Source organism: Capra hircus, chromosome 11, assembly GCF_001704415.2.
Source record: "Capra hircus breed San Clemente chromosome 11, ASM170441v1, whole genome shotgun sequence".
NCBI classification, from domain to species: domain Eukaryota; kingdom Metazoa; phylum Chordata; class Mammalia; order Artiodactyla; family Bovidae; genus Capra; species Capra hircus.
The window spans coordinates 444,624-467,350 of NC_030818.1; the positions used below are offsets into that span (position 1 = coordinate 444,624).

General features: G+C 39.9%; 1 protein-coding gene across 2 annotated transcripts in view; it reads left to right on the forward strand.

Moving 5' to 3' along the window:
* The window catches only part of ANAPC1 (anaphase promoting complex subunit 1), a 95,602-nt gene that overhangs the window by 54,397 nt on the left and 18,478 nt on the right, over positions 1-22,727 (forward strand). For both annotated transcript variants that reach the window (XM_018054804.1, XM_018054805.1), the window contains exons 30-42: positions 2,091-2,182; positions 3,581-3,715; positions 3,892-3,974; positions 5,049-5,127; positions 5,910-5,984; positions 11,635-11,711; positions 12,255-12,345; positions 12,444-12,497; positions 13,352-13,545; positions 18,552-18,638; positions 20,092-20,209; positions 21,518-21,595; positions 21,934-22,001. In XM_018054804.1, coding sequence (XP_017910293.1) covers positions 2,091-2,182; positions 3,581-3,715; positions 3,892-3,974; positions 5,049-5,127; positions 5,910-5,984; positions 11,635-11,711; positions 12,255-12,345; positions 12,444-12,497; positions 13,352-13,545; positions 18,552-18,638; positions 20,092-20,209; positions 21,518-21,595; positions 21,934-22,001 — 1,231 coding nt within the window. The remainder of the gene's footprint in view (positions 1-2,090; positions 2,183-3,580; positions 3,716-3,891; positions 3,975-5,048; positions 5,128-5,909; positions 5,985-11,634; positions 11,712-12,254; positions 12,346-12,443; positions 12,498-13,351; positions 13,546-18,551; positions 18,639-20,091; positions 20,210-21,517; positions 21,596-21,933; positions 22,002-22,727) is intronic.

Consider the following 22,727-nt stretch of genomic DNA (forward strand, 5'->3'; position numbering starts at 1 on the left):
CTTTCCCTATTTGGAACCAGTCTCTTGTTCCATGTCTGGTTCTGACTGTTGCTTCCTGACCTGCCTACAGATTTCTCAGGAGGCAGGTCAGGTGGTCTGGTGTTCCCATCTCTTTCAGGATTTTCCAGTTTGTTGTGATTCACACAGCCAAAGGCTTTGGCATAGTCAGTAAAGCAGAAGTAGATGTTTTCCTGGAACTCTGTTGCTTTTTTGATGATCCAGTGGATGTTGGCAATTTGATCTCTGGTTCCTCTACCTTTTCTCAATCCAGCTTGAACATCTGGAATTTCACGGTTCATGTACTGTTGAAGCCTGGTTTGGAGAATTTTGAGCATTACTTTGCTAGTGTGTGAGATGAGTGCAGTTGTGCAGTAGTTTGAGCGCTCTTTGCCATTGCCTTTCTTTGGGATTGGAATGAAAACTGACCTTTTCCAGTCCTGTGGCCACTGCTGAGTTTTCCAAATTTGCTGGCACTTCAGTGCATCACTCAACTGGAATTCCATCACCTCAGTTAGCTTTGTTCATAGTGATGCTTCTAAGGCCCACTTGACTTCCCATTCCAGGATGTCTGGCTCTGGGTGAGTGATCACACCATCATGATAATCTGGGCCCTGAAGATCTTTTTTGTATAGTTCTTCTGTGTATTCTTGCCACCTCTTCTGAATATCTTCTGCTTCTGTTAGGTCCATACCATTTCTTTCCTTTATCGAGCCTGTCTTTGCATGAAATGTTCCCTTGGTGTCTAATTTTCTTGAAGAGATCTCTAGTTCTTCCCATTTTATTGTTTTTCTCTATTTCTACTATAGTGGTGAGATAAATTATTCACAAAATAAATTTCCTGTTACTAAAATATATAATAGCTTAAGTGATTGGTCTGAGAAATAGTCAGAAGATCCTCAGGACTGGCTTTAAAAAGTAATTCATTTATGGGGTAATATAACATTTTTTGGCTGTATCATGATGATATCTAATGCTAATATCACACATATCTGACAGCCTTGGCTCTTTCATATTGTGTATAGAAGATTGTATATTACCTGTAAAAGATTCATGTGGATTCATAGGCATATGCTCTTTTTATAATTAGTCAGCATATACATACCATTTTTGTACTGCCCTTTTCATATATTATTGTCAAAAATGACTTTTAAAATTAATTTTATATTGTATAATAGCTCATTGCGTTGGTGTTCTGTAAATTGCCCAATCATTTTCTTATTGTCAGGAGTTTTAGATGGTTTTTAATTCTTTGCTTTTAAGCAATGAACATTTTACTGATTGCATGTGTATAATTGTTTTGTTCTCTTAAAAATTTTATTTTCTAGGGATGAAATTCTAGGAATGTGAACTTTTTTTCGATGTAATATATTATATATATAATACATTTTGCTGCATTAAAGGGGGTGGAGTTAGAATTAAAGGGTACTTTTTAAAAGTATGGATTTTACATCTAGTCAGACTTTTGGCATCAATACAGAAAAATTCTATCATAGTAAAGCTTAGTATTATCTAGATTCAAAATAAGTGTCTGGATCTGAAAGTTGGTGATGGACAGGGAAGTCTGGTGTGCTGCAGTCCATGGGGTTGCAAAGAGTTGGACTTGACTGAGCGACTGAACTGAACTGCATAGTTAAGAATTAAAATTCTTAAATACTTGAAGTGTCCTTCCTGTTCATTATCAGTATTTGAACATGTGTTCACCACATCTAATGAATGGATTTAAAATAGTAAAACAAGAACAGAAGGAAAGAGGAAAGTAATTACAAATCGAAGCTTTTTGAGCATCCCTCCCCTTTAAAATTTCTTCCTCCTTTTTGGTAAATTTTTTTGGTTTTGTTATAAAGCCCAAGGTTTTGCAGTATTTTAAAGTCATTCCTTTCAAATTGGCAAATTAGAAGAACTGTGTTTGGGTTTTATTTTGTAGTAAACCAAAAGTTGTGGACAACATTTGTGAGAATGTCAGATCTTTCTCAGTGGGATTATATTGAATTCATAGCTCTTAGGCAGCTTACTGGAAAGTTACCTCTAAAACTTTTATGACTTGGGCTCTTGAGAGACCAGCTTGACCCGTGTTGCTTTATGTTTTGTAGGACGGCCCCCTGGCCCAGAAATGGAGTACTGCACTGACAGAGAATCTTATTCGTTGGCTGCTGGTTTAGCCCTGGGCATGGTTTGCTTGGGGGTAAGCAGAGTTCATGCCTTCAGATGCTTTAGTGACAACATCTGCTTGTAGAGAAAAACGACCTTGACACATTACTCTGAATACTGCTCTGCCTTAGCTGACACTGATTCTGAGCTCTTTTCTTCTTTATGGATATTTTTCAAAGTGTCAGATTTGGGAATGGAGAGAAATAGTGAAGAGTAGGGCTTTAAGATTTCTTGACCCCAGCTTAGATGTAAGTGTTTAGGAATGAACCCTAGGAATGAAATTTCTCAGAAAGATTTCAAGACATAAGATGAAGAAGTGACAGCCCTCTTAGTCAGAAACCAGTGAAAATGAGTCTGGTGGGAAGCCTCAAGAGTCTGTAGAAGTTATTAGAGATAAACCAGAGTTGTCTTTTGGCACACTGATATTCCAGAAGGTCGCCCCGCTAGCAGCTTTTTGTTACAGAATGCAGTATCACTGTGACCCGTCTTTAACCCCATTCAGGAGACACAGTATAGAATTACCAGAAACATTTCATTAAATGACTGTGTCAGCTGGAGTGTGGGTTCTTTGATTAAAGATTGTGGGTTCCAGTACAGGGTTATACTGAAACTGAATTATATAAGCTGTGAGTTAGGTTTTTGACTCTTCACATCTGACACGTGAGGTAAGGAGGAGATGATACGATGAAAAAAGCACCGCACTGAGAATTGGGGCCTGAACTCTGGTTCTGACCAAGCAGGCCACGGCAGGTAACTACCGTATTGTCAGCAGTTGAGCACCTCCCTAGACTGGAGCCTGGCTGCCTGCAACTACCGTATTGTCAGTCGTTGAGCACTTCCCTAGACTGGAGCCAGGCTGCCTTGTCTTAGGGCCGCGGTGCTCTTTAGTAGCGGTGTGACCGTGGGTGTGATCTTTGTGCCTCCCTTTTCTCACCTGTAAAACAGCAGCTATTTGATAGGCTTGTCCTCATATTAAGTAAATTAACCCATGTTAAACACACAGACCCACGCCTAGAAGAGAGTTAAAAGTGTTCAGAAATTTATTTTTATTACTATGGTTATTATTGTTGGAATAATTCATAGGCACCATAATGAAAGGATTGAGATGTTCATAGTTCACGTTTCATTTACCTACCTAACAGTTTCTTTTTTTTTTTCTAACAGTTTCTTTAGCTGTTAGTAAAATTAAGTATATTTTGAAGCTTTTGTGTATTTTATGAAATGAAAGTATGAATTTGTCTGCATGTGTATTATGTAATTTTTAATGGGAATCATTAGTAGACTGAGTGTTAGCTCACGAGAAATGTTTATTTTAATTGATTAAAAAACCCGAATACCCGGCTTTGGAGTTACTCGGTCCTTTGTCATGGGCCTGTGTTAGGGATCTTACTCTGTAAAATCTCCTTTTACACTCTGTTCCTTCATTCTCCAGCATGGCAGTAACCTGATAGGGATGTCGGACCTCAACGTGCCCGAGCAGCTCTATCAGTACATGGTTGGAGGCCACAGGCGCTTTCAAGCCGGGATGCACAGAGAGAAACATAAGTCACCGAGTTACCAGATCAAGGTAGGTCCAGATCAAGCAACAGATCAGAGTTCTAGAAACTAAGGAATTAATTTAAAAAATGGTAGTTTTCATATCAGCATTTGTAAATATGTTCAACTTTAAGCATAGCTAGTATTCAGAAGAATTTTAGAGTAATTCAAAGCTCTTTTACACGGATGAACTTTTTCTTTTGATAGGAAGGAGATACCATAAATGTGGATGTGACTTGTCCAGGTGCCACTCTCGCTTTGGCCATGATCTACTTAAAAACCAATAACAGGTACCGTCTGCCCACCCATCCCTTGCCATGACGGTGTCACTGCCCGTCTGACTGCAGTTGATTTTGAATTGCTCCATTGCCTAATCATGTCCGATCTTCTGCCACCCCATGGACCATACCCTGCCAGGCTTCTCTGTCCGTGGGAATTTTCTGGCAAGAATACTGGAGTGGGTAGCCATTTCTTCCAGGGGATCTTCCTCACCCAGGGATCGAACCCACATCTCTTGCATGTCCTGCATTGACAGGCAGGTTCTTTATCACTGAGCCACCTGGGAAGCCCCACTCTGACCTCAGTAGTGACACTAGATTATCTTACTGTCTTTACCTCACAGTAAAACTGTGCTAGATCAGCCTGACTTTAGTGCTGTCAAATACTGCCAGTTATTTTAATATCTGACAATACGGTTGCCAGTTTCTATTCATTTTTATAGTTGACATCACTGACAATCAAACAATGTCCAAATTCCTTTTCATTGATTTTGCATGTTGTGAGAACTGATGAAATCAGAAATGCTTAGCGTTGTTGTATTCCTGGTTCCCATCCATAAAAATGGTTTCTTCTTAATTCAAGAGCTTTCTTAATGACCATACCTTCAGCCTTCCCAACCCCAGTAACTAGTGTTGGCGCTTGCAAGTAGATGTTTGGCATTTTATTCTTTTATATTTTGCATAGAAGAGTAAGTTGGGTTTTAAGTCTTTTGATTTACAAACACTGTCTGAAATTCAAGAAATTTTTCAATATTGTAAATTCCTTTTTTAGACAAAGAGAATGTTTGCAAAATTTTAAAATTTTGCAAATTTTAAAAGCAGATTTATTCATCTACTGTTTAGATGAAAGTATACGTCATTGCCTTCTTGGCACCGGAGATGTTTCAGTGAATGAAGCAAATACTTAGCTTATAGTAAGGCATACGTAGACGTACCAGATATTGCTTTGGAGGATGTGAAGTATTGTGAGAAAAAAATAGAGTGGTAGTTAGAGTGGAAAGAAAATTCCTGAAATCTGTCTTGTGATTCTTGACTGTCTTACTCTCTTCTTGAGCAATAATGCTTGCTGGTATCCACCACCAACAGATCCATTGCAGACTGGCTCCGAGCTCCAGATACCATGTATTTGCTGGACTTTGTGAAGCCAGAATTCCTCTTACTTAGGGTATGGTACTTCGCAGTTTTTCATTTCTCTTAATTTGAGGAATCTGTATAAAATGTCTCCGTAAACGAGCCTTTACTGTTAATCCATCATGTATGTATATAACTGGTAGTATTCTTTTGAATAGTCCCAAATACAGCTGTAGGAATTGCTAAGTAAGGCAACCACATTGATATGCAATACTTGAAGTAACATTCTAACTTTTCACGCTATTATTCAGGCTTGCTAATCAGCAGCAACTCAGTGGGGCTTCGTTACTACTTATCTTACATTTTTTCCATTGCTTTTACCAGTGCAGTAGTACTATTAAAGGTGTGATTAGTGACAGTGATTGTTTGACCTAACTGCCTCAGATTTTTCCTCTTGATATTTAAATGGATGTTTTTAGCATATGATAGGCTTTGAACTCTGTAGATTGATTCTCTTCCTTATGGCTTTTCATTTATGGGGCAAGTTTTAAAACTTTTCTCCAACTCCTCCAGACTTTGATGATGAACAACTCAATGTTAGATTTTTTGGCGATGCCTCTGTTGGGCTGGCCAAAAGCTTCACTTGGATTTTTCTGTAACAGCTTATGTAAAAAGGTGAATGAACTTTTTGGCCAACCCGATAAACTTTCAGTTTATTTTAGTGAGCGGCTTGGGTTGATGTTATATACTTAGCTTTATTTTGGAAATGTCCGTCAGTTGGGAACTGATTCTTAAATTGCTCTGTTACTGGTATCATCATTACAAAATCTGTGACCTTCCCCTGCTGCAATGATTTTTTTGTATTTCATTTTTAAGACACTTGCTCGATGCCTGATTTTGTGGGATGATATTTTACCAAATTCCAAGTGGGTTGATAGCAACGTTCCTCAAGTACGTACGTATGATAAATATTATTTTATTTTTAATCGTAAAGATTATGATTTCTTGTGGGATTTTCTAAAACCCTGTAAAATACTACTTCTTTTGAAGACAATATTGATGATTATGGTACTTCTTCAAAACACAGGAACTTTCATTTTAAGATTGTATGTGAGCACAGACCACAACCTTCCTTAAAGAAACCTAAGTGTTTTTGACATTTTTATTCTAGTTAAGTATGCATTTATCAAAGTTACTACTTTGTGACAATTTTTTATCTTGTATATAATACATTGTTTTAATTATTTTATGGCATATTTACCCAGTGAGCTAAGTAGTTAAAAAAATAAGCAGTCTCTTATAAAAACTCCAAATATTGTAAATATTGTAACTAAATATTGCCCTTTAATTAACTATCCATGTCCTTGTTACTGTTTTATTTGGAAAATAAATCCTTAAGAGTGCTAGAATGCTTCTCCAATGTTTTAATAAGAAAATTCCAAAATAAAGGTTGAAAGAATGTTATACAAACACCCTTACAGCCACTTAGCCACTGCAATTAATATTTTACTGTATAAGCTTGCCTGATGTAGAACTTTTTATTAATGGAATCACAGTATATACCCTTTTGTATAAGACTTCTTTCATTCAGCATGATTTTGAGATACTACTGAGTGTTCAGCCTTTGTTGTTAAGTAGTATCCTATTGTATGAATATACCACAGTTTCTTTTTCCATTCTTTTTTGAGAATTCTCTTCTCTTTTCCCATTCACACCTGGGTTGGTTCTAGGTTTCAGTTATTGTCAAGCTACCATAAATACAATTTGTGGACTTATACTTTAATTTCTCTTGAGTGTTTACTTAGGATTGGAACTACCTAGGCGTAGAGTGGACGGTATGTTTAGTTTTCTAAGGACAGGTGAACTTTTCTCCAGAGACACTGCACCTTTTTACCCGTGGAACAGTGCTGTATGAGGGTGCGGACTGCTGCCCGTCTTGCCAGTGGTGTTCGTCTTTTTAGTTTTAGCTCTGCTTGTTCATACATAGTGATAGCTTCCTGTAGTTTCATTTTGCCTGTTGAGAAGGTTTTTATTTGCTTATTGCTTCTTCATATGTCTTTTTTATGAAGTATCTGTATCTTTTTCCCATTTAAAAAATATTTTGGGGGTCTTACTGAGTTGCTGGAATTTTTAATATATTCTGGAAACCTCTCCTGTATCAGATAAATGTTTTGCAAATATCCCTCCTAACCTATGGCTTGCCCATTCATTTTCTTAGTAACATTTTTGATGAGCATAAAATTTTAAAATTCTGATAATGCCTAATTTATCAGTTTTTAATTTTATAGTTGTTGCTTTTTTGTGTCCTTGGGAAAAAAAATTTGACTAACCTGAAGATTTTTTTTCTAAAGCTCTGTGTTTTGGCTTTTATGTATACTTATGTAGTTTATCTCAGTAATTTTGTTTATGATGTGAAATTAAGGTTTAAGGCTTCCATATTTTAAAAAATATAGGTATTTAGTTGCACCAACATCATTTGTATCCCTTCTTTTCCTTATTGTATTCCTGTGACTCCTCTGTCAAAAATCAGATGACTATTGTATTTTATACCATTTCTACAAATTGCATCGTTTCTATGAATTGATGTTCACTTACTCTTTTTCAGGCATTTCATTTTCCTATTTGAGTCCATTAAGTGAATTTACAATTTTCGTTTTTGTACTTCGCTGATGTAAAATTTGCATTTTTCCTTTTTAAGTAATTTCTGCTTTTCCTTTTTTTAATATAACTTTTTTTTAAGCTTCATACTTTTTCTGATGAGATTTTCTGTCTTTTCATTATGAGCATATTGTCCTTCCAGTTAGAAGAGCTGCTTAAAATCCTTCTCTTCTCATGCCAAGAGGGTGGTCATTTCAGGATGATTTTCTATGGTCTTTTCTCCTGGAAGTATGTCGCATTTCTTTTCCTTATGTTAAGTAATTTTGATTTGTGTCTGAGACACTGTGCATGTTTTTTTTTTTTAAACCCATGTATTTGGAAATTAAATGTCCACTTTTAAATGATGGCTGTATCTAAGAAGCCATGACAAGGAAAATCAGAAAATATGTGTAACAGAGTAAAAGTGTGCATGCTGGTTTTTGAAGACTCCAGCTTCTCTTGTATTCCTCTAAGGAGTGTTGGTTGATACATATGTAGATACGTGCATACTTGTCTTTGTGTGTGTGTACGCATAAATATACATACATACACACACAAATCATTTTGCTTTAAAGCAGCAGTTAATTTACTTGAAATCAAATGTCAAACCCTGTCTCTTGGGTGCCAGTTCTAATCTCAGTTGAGTTCTTTAATTCTGTGGGGTCTGGGTCTACCCTGGTCCCATATGATTCATGGGTTAGGCAGACATTTAACTCCTTGCATAGTCAAAGGTCAAAAGTAGCAGTTCTTCTGGAAAGCATGCTTTAAAATACACATTGCAGGATGAAGTTATACTTTTTCTCCCACTCCTTCATTCAGCATGTGTGTGTTGATCCTTTGCAAATGCAAGACACCACCCTAAGTTCTGTGCTACATTTAAGATGCATCTGACATGTGGACTGATTTTGAGAAAACTTCAGTTTACTAAGTTTAGTTTTTTTTTTAGTTTTCAAAGTGAGGTTAAACATGTACACAAATAACTATTTTCAGATGGAAAGTGAAAATTCATGTAAGTTCTTTTTTTATGTAACTTCTGTTTTTAAAGTTTTGTGGAAATGTAGTCCTTGGACTTTTAATACAGGTATCTCTCTGACATTCCTTTTCCTTCAGACTTAATAATTTTAAATAATTTTAAATTTGGTCTTTATTATATTAGAGCTGGAGAAGGCAATGGCAACCCAGTCCAGTGTTCTTACCTGGAAAATTCCATGGGCAGAGGAGCCTGGTAGGCTGCCATCTTTGGGGTCGCTAAGAGTCCGACACGACTGAGCGACTTCACTTTCACTTTTCACTTTCATGCATTGGAGAAGGAAATGGCAGTCTACTCCAGTGTTCTTGCCTGGAGAATCCCAGGGACGGGGGAGCCTGGTAGGCTGCCGTCTATGGGGTCGCACAGAGTCGGACACGACTGAAGCGACTTAGCAGCAGCAGCATATTAGGTTACTCAGTAGGGTGTATAACAAGTTCACAGTTCTGTTGATTGATACACCTGTCTCTCTACGTTCTCCTCACTCCCACCTAGTCAGTCACCTCATTGATTCTGTAGCAGGGCTCCTTGTAGGGAACACTTAGCATCAAAAAAGGGTTAAAAAGGTCACTTTATAAACTGCTTATTTGTTTGAACTTAAGGCATGTATCAAATACAGTAACTAACATCTTCATAAAAAAGCTTTACTCTGCAGCCTGTTTCTCTTTTTCTTTCCTTCTTTCTTTTTTTTTCTTCAGTGTTGTGCTGTTAATTGTTGAAGTATTGCCCCCAGTGTATGGGTGGGAATGATGTACTTTTGATTATTTGTTATGTCAGGACTCCTCAAGGCCAGTTATTGTATCTTTCCATCTTTCATTCCTAGCAACTCACACACAGTAGCTAGAGCTCAGTACCTCACTGTTAGGTTGAAAGAGGACAGACTGGTCCAAAACCACCCTTGCTAGTAAGAGGTAGGGTGAGACTTAAACTAGCTGTTAGGCCTTCCGAGTGTGAGACTTTTTTTTTTTACTGTTTATCTTTATTTTGTTGTGCTGGGTCTTAGTTGCGGCATGCAGGATCGCTGGTCTCTGTGTGGTGGCGTGCAGGATCTCCATTTGTGGCATGCACACGCTTAGTTGTAGCATGTGGGATCCAGTTCCCCTGCCAGTGATCGAACCTGGGCCCTCTGCACCGGGAGCGTGGAGTGTTAGCCACTGGGTATCGGGGAAGTCCTGAGATCTCAGGATTTTTGTCTTAGGCTTCCCTAGCGGTCCAGTGGCTAAGACTCCACGCTCCCAGTGCAGGGGGCCCGGGTTTGATCCCGGGTCAGGGAACTAGATCCCACATGTTGCAACTGAAAGATCCTACACGCCACAACTAAGACTTGGCACAGCCAAATAAAGAAAGATCAGGGGAAGAAACGAGCAGTTTGGTGGTCTTTTCTTGTTCATTCCTGTGTGCCTCAGCCTGCTTATAAGTAATTACATGTTTCCCTTTGATTGCGCCTCATATTTCTTACTATTTTTTTTAAACTTACGAGGCCGTAGAAAAGATAAAAGGGCTAGGCTGAAGAGTGTGTTCCCCGCCCCCCCCCCCACAGTTATTATAACTCAAGGTTTTAGTGATGCTTTAAGTGGTTTATGATCAAGTGTGATCTTGTGATAAGAATGGTACAGATCTATAATAATGATAATAATAGCAGCTAACACAAAGAATACGTGCTAGGTATTAATTTTAAGAGCTTTGAGTAGGTTAAGTCTTCTAATTCTCATAGAAACCTAGAAGGTAGGAATATAATTTTTGCTTGTTTTACAGAGGTGGTTCAGGGCTAATGTGTGGCCCTGCTTCAATTAGAACCTAGGCCTTTAAGTGCCAGGCTATATGCTTTTTAAGATAAAAAGGAGCTTGAGCTTGTAACTGCCTGCTTTCAAAATAGAAATATTTGATTCCTATGTGATATTATTGCTAATTTATATAGTGAAAGTTATAATTAGGTTATCCATGTATATATTAACTGCTCACTTTGGAGTTACGTCAGTTTTTCAGAATTCTCATTCAATTTCTAAGTAGATACATTCCAAATTAAAAATAAAGACAAGAGGAAGAAAGATGGAAGTAGTTATCAGCCTGTATTACATAGCCAACGTAATTGCTTACCTCATTGAGATTATGAAAGGGAGAAGGTATTTCAAGTTTTTTTTTTTGATTGGCGGTGCTCAGTATATAAGAAGATTGTATCATAAGCGGCTCTGAATACTTACTGGTTTATTATAGAAAGCATCCTGAAAAGTCTTCTAAAAAGAGTCATAGGAATAAATCTTCATAGTTTTTCTTCTATGTGCTTGCATTCATAAGTTTTAAAAATGTATAGCTTTATCTTTTTTATTTGTATTTAAGTGAAGAGAAATCAGTTCATGGTTTTAAAGTTAGATATTCTCTGTATTTTTAAAAAAATAAATTCCTGTTCATACTGAAAGGAAAGGGATGGGTTTCTAAACAATAGTTAACAAGTTAACATGTTGACAGTTTGGGTGACTAGGATGGTAACTAACCTTGTCTGTGGTAGGAAGGCAGGCTCAGTACTGGGAATGGTCATGAGTCTGAATACTGGAGGCATTCATACGTCCCTGGTTAGGAGCTCTTTCCAGCTGCCTTCTTCTGCTTTCCCGCTGCTTCCCCTCACTTCTGCCCCAGGTCTCCTCTGTGGCCATCGTCCTTGCATTTCATTTCACTGGCGTGAAATACTGCTGCTCTGTTATTGCAACAGAATATACTCAAGTAGTCCAGTTTGTATTTGTTCAGCCCTATTGAGGTATTTGCCCCATCTTAGATCTGAAATTGGATTGCAGTCAGTGTGATTAAACTATAGGCCTTTGAATGAGATGGTTTGGTAAAGTTTACGTAAATATGACCATAAGCAGTATCTTGTTATTCAAATTACTAGATACTTGTAACTTGAATGTTAATATCCAAGTATTCTGCTTTCTGTCTTGACAGATTATTAGAGAAAATAGTATCTCTCTCAGTGAGATTGAATTGCCTTGCTCAGAGGATTTGAATTTGGAAACTTTGTCGTAAGTCCTAAAACATCTAATTCACATTAGCTACTCCAGTATCTGTCAGATGAATGAGTTGAAATATATTGTGCAAGAGAGATGCTGTCCTTGATTCGAGTAATTATTCTAAATCCCCCGTGTTCCTAACCATGGTTTATCAGATGTTCACCAGTTTGTTTTTTTATTTAATTCTCTAAAGCATAGAATTTTTACCCTCATAAAACAGTATCAGAGATTTAACTTATATATATTCCTTTTTTATCCTTTTCATTAAAAAAAAAATCTCAGTGATTGTTAGAAACTATCTTCTTTTGCTACATGTGAGACAGTGCAGGCATGAGGCAGACTTTATCAGCTAGAGCCACATGGTGCTTCTGCTTAAGGAAAGCAGATGGAAGCCTGCCCAGCTGATTGAGTACAGGTGCGCTTGAGCATTCCCAGAAGTAGAGGAACTAATTTAGAGAACAGGAGTATTTATTATTTGTGTCCCCAGATAATAGTAATAATGAATTTTAAAGCAAAACAAGGAGAATATTTCAATCTGTGGTGATCTGTTTTCAGGCAGGCACATGTCTACATCATTGCAGGCGCTTGTTTGTCTCTGGGTTTTCGATTTGCTGGCTCAGAAAACTTATCAGCATTTAACTGTTTGGTAAGAAATATCTTCCTCGACGCTGTTCTGCTTTCTTTTTTACAGAGCCTTAGTATGCATCTTTTAACCTTAAATTTTTTCTTTTGTTTTTTTTCCAGCATAAATTTGCAAAAGATTTTATGACTTATTTGTCTGCACCTAATGCTTCTGTAGTAAGTCTTTTTGTGATGGTTCTCCTTGGGAATAAAATTAAACTTGAAGAAAATTCACTGATAATTCAACTACTTATGTGTTGCCAAATATCTGTACAGTCTTTGAATTTAGAATGGGAGGTTTGAGGCTTTGGCTCATCTTTGTATTTTAGTTCTGGTTAGTTGGTTGAGAATGTGACTACCCTTAAAGGCATTTATTTCTTATGATGAGAGAATAATTAAGAAAAGCCATGACCTTCATGGATTGTCATAATCTTATGCCATTCTCAATACTAAATGCTGATAACTGCTTGTTGGAAAAATTACTTAGAAAAAATACAGTTGCTATTGAGGATTGCTGCTCTGATGATAGTAAGACCACAGGGTTTTATTTCCTCGTTAAAAAACAGATTTAATTAACACTATTGATATTAGAAAATTGTCAGCATCAAAAAAATCTAAAAGTAGTCAAAAAATGGGCTATGGTATATCTACATTGTTATATAGAGGGGCTATCAATAGCATGTGGTGTAAGAATTTTTTACTAGTGAAGATTGCTTATAATAAAATAGATTAAAAACTTAAAAATACTATATATAATAATATCTCAATTTCATTTAAAAGATAGATACTATAGGTAAGATTTGGGGAGAAAGCCAACAGTTTATAGCTTTTAGTATTCCAAGTAATTGTTATTTCCTTCTTGATACCTTATTGTCTGAATTTTCCACCTGGAACTTAAATTTCATAATCAGAGAAAACATTTTTTCAGAGGTTTTTAAGTTGTGACCATCTGTAGTCTAATGCTGGCTGCTTTAGTTCTGATGGTAAAACGTAGCACAGCTGACGTGGTGTGTCATCTTCCGTGTCTCCAGACAGGTCCTTACAACCTGGAGACTTGCCTGAGCGTGGTGCTTCTCTCTCTCGCCATGGTGATGGCTGGCTCGGGCAACCTGAAGGTTCTGCAGCTTTGTCGCTTCGTACACATGAAAACAGGTGGTGAGATGAACTATGGTTTCCACTTAGCTCATCACATGGCCCTCGGACTTCTATTTTTGGGAGGAGGCAGGTAATATAGTTTAGTCATCAATTAATTTATGCCACACTATGGGGGGCTTCCCTGGTAGCTCAGTTGGTAAAGAATCTGTCTGCAGTGCAGGAGACCTGGGTTCAGTCCCTGGGTCGGGACGATCCCCTGGAGAAGGGAATGGCGGCCCACTCCAGTACTCTTGCCTGGAGAATCCATGGACAGAGGACTCGGCAGGCTTCAGTCCATGAGGTCGCAAAGAGTCGGACACGACTGTGCGACCAACTTTTTTTTCTTTAGGAGAGTTACCATCCTCTCTCTAACACGTGTGGCATCACTGCCTTTCTCAGGGTCTGGACTCAGTACTTCATTGTGTCACTTCTTGTTCCTCACTCTTGAATGATTTTACTCTTCTACTAAATTGTTGTCTCATAAAAGGCATGAACACTATCAGTCACCAAAGCCTATCGGATTTGCTGTTTTCAGTTTTCTTGCTCTCTTTATAGCATCTATCATTCCTGACCACCTCATCCTTTTCTACGACTTCCCTGGCTTTTAATGATCTGTTTTGGATAAAATACACTTACAGAATAGTGTGCAAGTCATAGGGGCATGACTCAGTGAACTACCTACAATTTGAGAATCTCTTAGATGTTCCATAGAGCAAGATGTCACTCAGAATACCCATCTCCAACTGCTCTGTCCCTTCCAATTTACTGTTACTGTATTCTGCCCAAACATAACTGTAGGCTTCTAACATGTTAGACTGGTTTTGAAATTAGAATGGAATCGTATACTGTGTGTCCTTGCATACTTTATTTCTTTAGCTCAGCATTGTGTTTGAGATTCATTCATGTGGCAGGTAGCGTTTATTCATGTCTCAGTGCTGTTGAATTCCATTGTATGGTTATACCACAGCTATTCATTTGCTCTGTTAGTGATGGATATGCTTGTTTTCTAGTTTGAAACTGTTATGAATATTCTTGTACATGTTTTTGATTTTGTTGTGTACAGATCTGTGAGTAGAACTGGGTCATTGGGTATATATTTCTTTTATATTTCAGTGGGTAATGCCATCAGTACTCCAAAGTGGTTTTACCATTTTGTATACCCATCAGCCTCATATAAATTTCCAGTTGCTCCCCATCCTGGTCAGTCCTTGCTGTTGTTAGCCTTTATTTTAGCCGTTGTGTAGTAGTATCTCGTTTTGTTTAATTTCCATTTTCTTGAATAATGGTATGTGGTGCCTGTTTATAGCTTTGGTGGCCAACTGAAAATTTCCTTTGGTGATGGCCAAATCTCTTGCTACCCATTTTCATATTGGTTTATTCATTAAAAAATTTTTATTTGTGGTTTAATGTACATAACATAAGATTTATCATCTTACTGTTTTTAAATGTCAGTAATATTAGATATATCCACATTGTTATACAACCAATCTCCAAAGCCTTTTCATTTTGCAAAACTGAAACACTATCAGTTCAGTTCAGTTGCTCAGTCGTGTCCCACTCTTTGCGACCCCATGAACTGCCGCACACCAGGCCTCCCTGTCCATCACCAACTCCCGGAGTTCACCCAAACCCATGTCCATTGAGTTGGTGATGCCATCCAGCCATCTCATCCTCTCTCATCTCCTTCTCCTCCTGCCCTCAATCTTTCCCAGCATCAGGGTCTTTTCAAGTGAGTCAGCTCTTTGCATCAGGTGGCCAAAGTATTGGAGTCTCACCTTCAGCATCAGTCCTTCCAATGAACACCCAGGACTGATCTCCTTTAGGATGGACTGGTTGGATCTCCTTGCAGTCCAAGGGGCTCTCAAGAGTCTTCTCCAACACCACACTTCAAAAGCATCAATTCTCCTGCGCTCAGCTTTCTTTATAGTCCAACTCTCACATCCATAACATGACCACTGGAAAACCATGGCCTTGACTGGATGGACCTTTGTTGACAAAGTAATGTCTCTGCTTTTTAATATGCTGTCTAGGTTGGTCATAACTTTCCTTCCAAGGAGTAAGCGTCTTTTAACTTCATGGCTGCAATCACCATCTGCAGTGATTTTGGAGCCCCCCAAAAATAAAGTCAGCCAGTGTTTCCACTGTTTCCCCATCAATATGCCATGAAGTGATGGGACCGGATGCCATGATCTTAGTTTTCTGAATGTTGAGCTTTAAGCCAACTTTTTCACTCCTCTTTCACTTTCATCAAGAGGCTCTTTAGTTCTTCTTCACTTCCTGCCATAAGGGTGGTGTCATCTGCATATCTGAGGTTATTGATATTTCTCCCAGCAATCTTGATTCCAGCTTGTGCTTCCTCCAGCCCAGCGCTTCTCATGATGTACTCTGCATATAAGTTAAATAAGCAGGGTGACAATATACAGCCTTGACGTACTTAGGAGCACTGTAGCCCCTAAGCAAGTACTCCTCATTTCCCTGCCTTGCCCAGTCCCCTGCAAACACTGTTGTGCTCTCTGTTTCTGTTAATTTGACTGTTCCACATTAGTTTATCATTTTGATTCCAAGACCTTTGTTCATTCTTTATGTTGTAGGTATCTTCTACTCTGTGGCGTACCTTTTAACTCTCTTGTTATCTTTTGATCAACAGAAGTATGAATATTTTTCTTTGATGGTTTGTCCTTTTTTGTCCTTTTGATGAAATATTTCCTTACCCACCAGAAATGAAGATATTCTCTTATTTATCTTCTAGAAGTTTTTCAGCATTTCCATTCACATTTGGATTTAGAATCTAACCAGAACTGATTTTTCTGTGTTTCCCCCTCCCCCCTCGTCCCAGTTGACTCTCTGCTGTTAAGAAACAGTTTATTGCTCCTCCACTGTTTGGCAGCACCACCTTAGTTGTAGATTAAGTGTCCATGTCCATGTGTTTGTTTCTGGGCTGTTATGTTCAGTTGTCTATTTTTCTATACTTGCACAGTACCACAGTTGACTTAATTATTGTAGTTTTTATAATAAGTTTTGATATCCAGTAGAGTAAATCCTCCAAAGTGAGCTATGTTCTTTGAAAATACATTTTTCTGTTCTTAGCTCTCTACATTTTATATAAATAGTGGAATTTGTTTGTGACTTTTCCAAACTAAATAACATGATTAAATATTGCTAGGAATTGCATTGGATCTTTCCACTGGTTTGGAGGAATTAAAATCTGACATCGTTGAGTCTTAAAGTCTATGAGTATAGTGTAACCTTTCATTTATTTAGCTCTAGAGTATGTGACCTTGGACAACTGACATGATATCTGTTAAGTCAGTAGTTATTTTACACTATTGAGAGTGATTAAACATTGGAACACACCCTTCCACAAGTACAGAAAGTCAAGATTATTAAAGATGTGCATTCACTTCCTTTTGACACATTTTGTAGAAACTTTTGTCTTTTAATTGTTTAAAATTAAGAATGGTTAAGGAAAGATTATCATAAAAATTCTACTTTTTAAAATATATTTTCCTTTCAAAATAAGCCTCTGATTTATTGTGTTCTCTTGCTCAGGGTCATCTTCTGTCCTCACATGCTGTAGGACTCTACTTGCTCTCTTGTGTATTGAGTAGTTTTTCTCCCCTTCTGCCCATCCTGCTGTTGCTCTTCTAGTGACTGTTTTATCTTTGAATGATTGTATGCACTCTGTGACATGGTTTACATTTCTCTTAGCATAGTTAACCCTTATGCTTAATCTCAAAATTTCTGACATTAATATCTAATGTTTATCTTTGGACTTATCAGAATGGTAAAGAGAAAATGGCCTAGCTTATGTTCATGTCAAAATAGATGTATTTCTGTGTTTTAAATTTTGAAATCTTTTCTTCATAAAATATATATGTGTATAATAAATACTGAATTCTTACTTGATACCCTAATTATTAAAAGAGATAGGGAAAGAGATAGGGGGAAGTCTACATGTATATGTATAATAAAAAGTATGTCTATTGAGTAATGACAGCAGTGGTTTTCTGTGATGTCCAGAATCGTCTTTATTTCGGAACATCTGTGGGAAAGACTAGCCTTCAGTCACCCTGTCAGTCACCCTGTCAGTCACCCTGTCAGTCACCCTGTCAGTCACCCTGTCGGTCACCTGTCGGTCACCCTGTCGGTCACCCTGTCAGTCAGTCACCCTGTCGGTCACCCTGTCAGTCAGTCACCCTGTCAGTCACCCTGTCAGTCACCCTGTCTGTCAGTCACCCTGTCTGTCAGTCACCCTGTCTGTCAGCCACCCTGTCAGTCAGTCACCCTGTCAGCCACCCTGTCAGTCACCCTGTCAGTCACCCTGTCTGCCATGCTGAGTTTGGGCAGCAGTAAAATGTCAGTCTGGAGGAGGGAATGGCGCCCGCTCCAGTGCTCTTGCCTGGAGAGTCCCAGGGGCGGGAGCCTGGGGGCTACAGTCCACGGGGTCGCAAAGAGTCGGGCACGACGGAGACCTCAAAGGATTTTAGTTTACTAAGAGTGTATGGCCTTTATAACGTAAGTTTAGCTTACCAATGATAAACAGAACTGTGTTTTTCAAGGAATAGGTGTTCATTCATTCATTGTAACTCTTTAATGATAGCTTTTGCCTGTTTTATTTAGTCTAGCATTCTAAGGAAACACCTATGCTTTACAGAATGGAAAAAAGTGTTTGAGATACCCAGTAAAAAAAATAACCCTGTATGTTTAGAAGTAAGTTTCAGCATTCTATTAACAGGTGTATATAAAGCTGGAGAAGAAGGCAGTGTAGTTCACACATGACTTTTTCAGTATCTATAATCTCTACAGTTGCGCTCATTGTTCTCGCTGCTGTTCTCTCTTAGGTCAACACTTTGTTAAGCTTTGAAATTTAACATTTGTGATGTGTCACTTCTGCTTTAAATAGTAGCTGATGTTGAAATGGCTTAAGGACTGACTAAAATGTTCCCATTGTTGACGCACCCACAGTGATCAAGGCACTAGTTTCATCAACACACCTTGCCCCAATACCCCAGTTTCCCAATTCTCAAGGCTGCTGTGAAAGCTGAAAGTCTGCGCTGTGTGATGAGTAACGCCTGTCCCTCCGTGTTTGTTCTGCAGGTACTCTCTGAGCACATCAAACTCGTCCATCGCCGCCCTCCTGTGTGCCCTGTACCCCCACTTCCCAGCTCACAGCACTGACAACCGGTGAGCCGAGTGGTGTTCCTCACGTGGCCTTTCTTCAGTTATCTGGGGGAGGGGAGTCATCTGAGTGTGTTTTGGCTTAACGGACTCATTTCCAAATTCGCTATACTGTGTTCTTAAACTTAGTTATCTTCCTGGATAAATCTTTTTAAAAAGTTTTTCTCGCAAAATATTAAGCCAGAAGAGAACTTTGGGCTTCTGATGCCTGACCAGCCTTCTCCCATTCTCCAGTCAGTTGAACTGCTCTAAACCCAGAAGTAGGCCAGACTAGGGGTATCATTAGGGGAAACTCAGCGTACAGAGGACAGCAGCAGGAGAAACTGAGTACACTTTGGCCAAAGTGTTTAATTCTGAGAGAGGAATTTATCTAATGTAGTGGCAATGTCTGTATGAATTCCATTTGCTCCGTCTTTGAATGCTGAGAAGTTTTGTTTAACTGACAAAGGGACAAGAAAATGCAGCCAAGGATGAGTTTAGAAGTGGCAGTGACGAGTAGAAGCCTACGCATGGAGACGCCATCTGATAACACAGCAGCTCTGGGTGCAGAGCGCAAAGAACCACCACAAGTTTCGGGCCCAGCCAGTCTCTCCCGTTTGTGGAGGAAGGGCAGAAGATAGCCCCTTGTGCCCCAGGGACATCCAGGACGCTCTGAGAGCTCAGCTGCAGGCAGCCCCAGTGGTCTGCCAGGGAAGGCGCAAGCGAGGGAGGCCCACAGTAATGCGCCGCCACTCAGAGCCGCAGTGTCACGTGCAGCCAGAGATGACAGGAAGGCCGCCTTCACAGAGGTAGCCTGGTGTGAAGTCCAAACTGCACTTCTTGTTTACCATTTCTCTGGCCTCACCGCACCACATGTGGGGTGTTAGTTCCCTGACCAGGGATCAACCTCGCACCCCCTGTGCTGGAAGCGTGGAGTCTTAACTGCCAGGGAATCCCTAAAGTCCAAACTTTAATGATGGATGGTGCATAAGAATATTGTTGTTGAAATTAGTATAACTCTGATGCATGGTCTCTTACTTGTAAGTTTAAGGAAGATTGTTTTGAGTTGTTGAAGTCCACTATCGCTTAGGGTACAAGGGAGATGGTTAGATAGCATCACCGACTGCGTGGCCATGAATTTGTGCAAACTCCGGGAAACCGTGGAGGACAGGGGAGCCTGGCGTGCTGCAGTCGGCGGGGTCGCGGAGAGCCAGAGGCGACTTAGCGACTGAGCAGCAGTAGGGAGAGCTGCTGGCCACAGTGTCAGCTGTCTTACACAGAACAGTTCGGTGATAAGCACCAAGAGCCTCTGTGTGACTAGTGCAACGAGAGAGCCTCTCTGTCATGTTGTAGTTGAGTCTCAGCATCACCCTTGAGGACTGCCGTCCTGGACGGGCGCCGCTCGGCTCTGACGTGTCTCAGCTCGCAGGCTGCTGTGCTGCCTCCGGTTGTCATGGCCTTTTGTGTTTTCTGTGAACAGGTATCACCTCCAGGCTCTCCGGCACCTGTACGTGCTGGCTGCAGAACCCAGACTGCTGGTGCCCGTGGATGTGGACACAAACACGCCCTGCTACGCCCTCTTAGAAGTCACCTATAAGGTAGTTGTTGCCTTGTTGCTTTTTATTGCCGCTCATCCGTCTTTGCACATCAAAGTTTTTTGAAAGCATTGTCCTTTAAAAGATGACAATAGTGAGTTGTGTTCTCCTAAAAATTAAAGCCTCCACAGTTAATGTACATCCTGCCAGGCCGTTCAGGCTCATTTGTAGCCTTCAGATGTAATAGTTTAGGGACTGTCAGCTGCTCTTTGGTTTTTAGAGCTTGTAGTTTGTAAATCTGTTATCTTTACGAAGCTGACAGTTGCGCTCCAAAGAATGAAGGGAGTTAGAGTAATTTCTGGACGTCAGCCTAGTGCTTCAGAGTGTGTAATGAGAGAGTTGGATTTACGTGCATGCACAGATTATAAGCCATTATGTCCTTCCTTCTTTCTGGGCTTCTCAGGCGGCTCAGTGGTGAAGAGTTCATCTGGCAATGCACAAGACACAGGAGACGCGGGTTCGATTCTTGGGTCAGGAAGATCCCCTGGAGGAGGAAATGGCAGCCCACTCCAGTGTTCTTGCCTGGAAAATCCCATGGACAGAGGGGCCTGGCGGGCTACAGTCCATGGGGTCTCACAGAGTCTGACACAACTGAGCGCGCACGCACATCCTCCCTTCAGAAAATTGTTCGGTACCTTCTGTGTATCAGAACTGTGCTAGGGAGTTCCCTGGTGGCCTAGTGGTTAGGATTTTGAGCTTTCACTGCTGTGGCGTGGGTTTAATCCCTGGTCGGCGGACTGAGATCCCATAAGCCATGTGGTGTGGTCAAAACAAACAGGAAAACAAAAAAATAGCAAATCCCAAAACTGCTAGGTTCTGGGATACAAAGTTGAGGTGACTGTCATTTTCCTTAAGGAATGTCTGTCATTGAAGAGTCAGGCTAGGATTCAGTCAGAATAGCCTGAGATATTTGGAGGTTTGTGTGGGGCCGGAGGGAGCTGACACGTGCTCTTACCAACACTCCTGGCAGTTGGGAGGCCATCACGGCAGACACGGTGTCTGGACTGAGGTTTGCCGGCCGAGCCGGGCACGTTCCTGGCAGAGAAGACAGTGTGCCGAAGGCCAGAGGCCTCCTGCAAGGGCAGAGGCGCAGCGCTGCTGCAGCTGAAGTGCGGGCTCGGAGCCCTGGGAGGCGGTGCGGGCTCTGCCAAGCACAGTAGATGGTAGCCCGTCAGACTTGAGTATCAGAGGGGATTTAAGCTGTTGACAGTCTGTCTGCAACCTGCGGGGAAGGGAAAGCATGCAGTGGTGAGTGGTTTTCATACTTTTCCCCTAACTGTGTAGTAAACGGTGACTCTCCTGTTTGTGAAGGGCACTCAGTGGTATGAGCAAACCAAAGAAGAATTGATGGCCCCCACCCTTCTTCCAGAACTCCACCTTTTAAAACAGGTGAGTAGGATATGAATAGAGAGATTTATCAAGGGTAGATTCAACCAGGATAACAGCATTAAAGATAGCCAAAGAAGAGCCTGTGCGTTCTCAGCGTTCTCTAAGCAGTGGCAGGAGGAGTGGTCCTGAGGGAGGGAGAGTCCCCGCTGGGAGCTCTGTGCCGAGTGCCGAGCTGGCCTGAGAAGTGACTCACGCGTTCGTTTGGAAATGGGCTTGTTCACCTCTCACCATCTCTTTCTAGCCCAGTTTATTCTCATTTCCTCGGAGAAGCGTGGGTTTCATTTCATCTACTAACACTTCCCCAGGATTGGACTGACTGTTCACATTTATCTTGGCAGATTAAAGTTAAAGGCCCAAGATACTGGGAGCTGCTCATAGATTTAAGCAAGGGAACACAACACTTGAAGTAAGTGCATTAAATTTCTCAGATGTGTTTGTGAAGGGAACGGAAATATATGGGAAGGTATAAATGATAATAATTATGTGAAATGCTCCTTGTCACCCTTTCATCTCATCCAGGACAATATGTAGAGTGTTAAAGAAGATGGTCTCTCTCTTTGAAAAAGCTTGTAGTAGGAAGTAAAATTTTACATTCAGAAGTTAAACCCTAATTATTAATTCACTGAGAAACTTGAGCGACTTAAATTGGGACAGTCAAGGGCTTGTCTTCTGGAGCAGTAATGAAAGATTTAATCTAAGAAAGTGAAGCTGGCTTATCTGTCCACAGAGGGAACTTTGTGACAGTTGGTGTTTGTCAGACCACATCTGCTGTTGCATCTCTTTACCATTTTCTGGTTAGATGGCCCTCATAAAATTAAGAGGATGGCTGATTGCTTTTGGTTGGAAATGGTCATATGCAGATAATTACTTTGATGAACAGAGAGTGCTAATAATTTTTATACTTCAGTTAGCATGTAAATTAAGTCTTTAAATTTGCAGAAAGTTTAACAATTTATAACAGTTTTTATAGTATCATCCTCATTTCTGTTTCTCCCAGACTATAAATAGCTGCTTTTAGTATTATTCTATCTTTAGATTTGGAGCATCTTTTCCTTTTTGCTGTAAACCAATCAGTAGGTACTTAAGGGAATACGTGTTAGATAAAATGTCTCCTTTGAAATTCATACCTGAG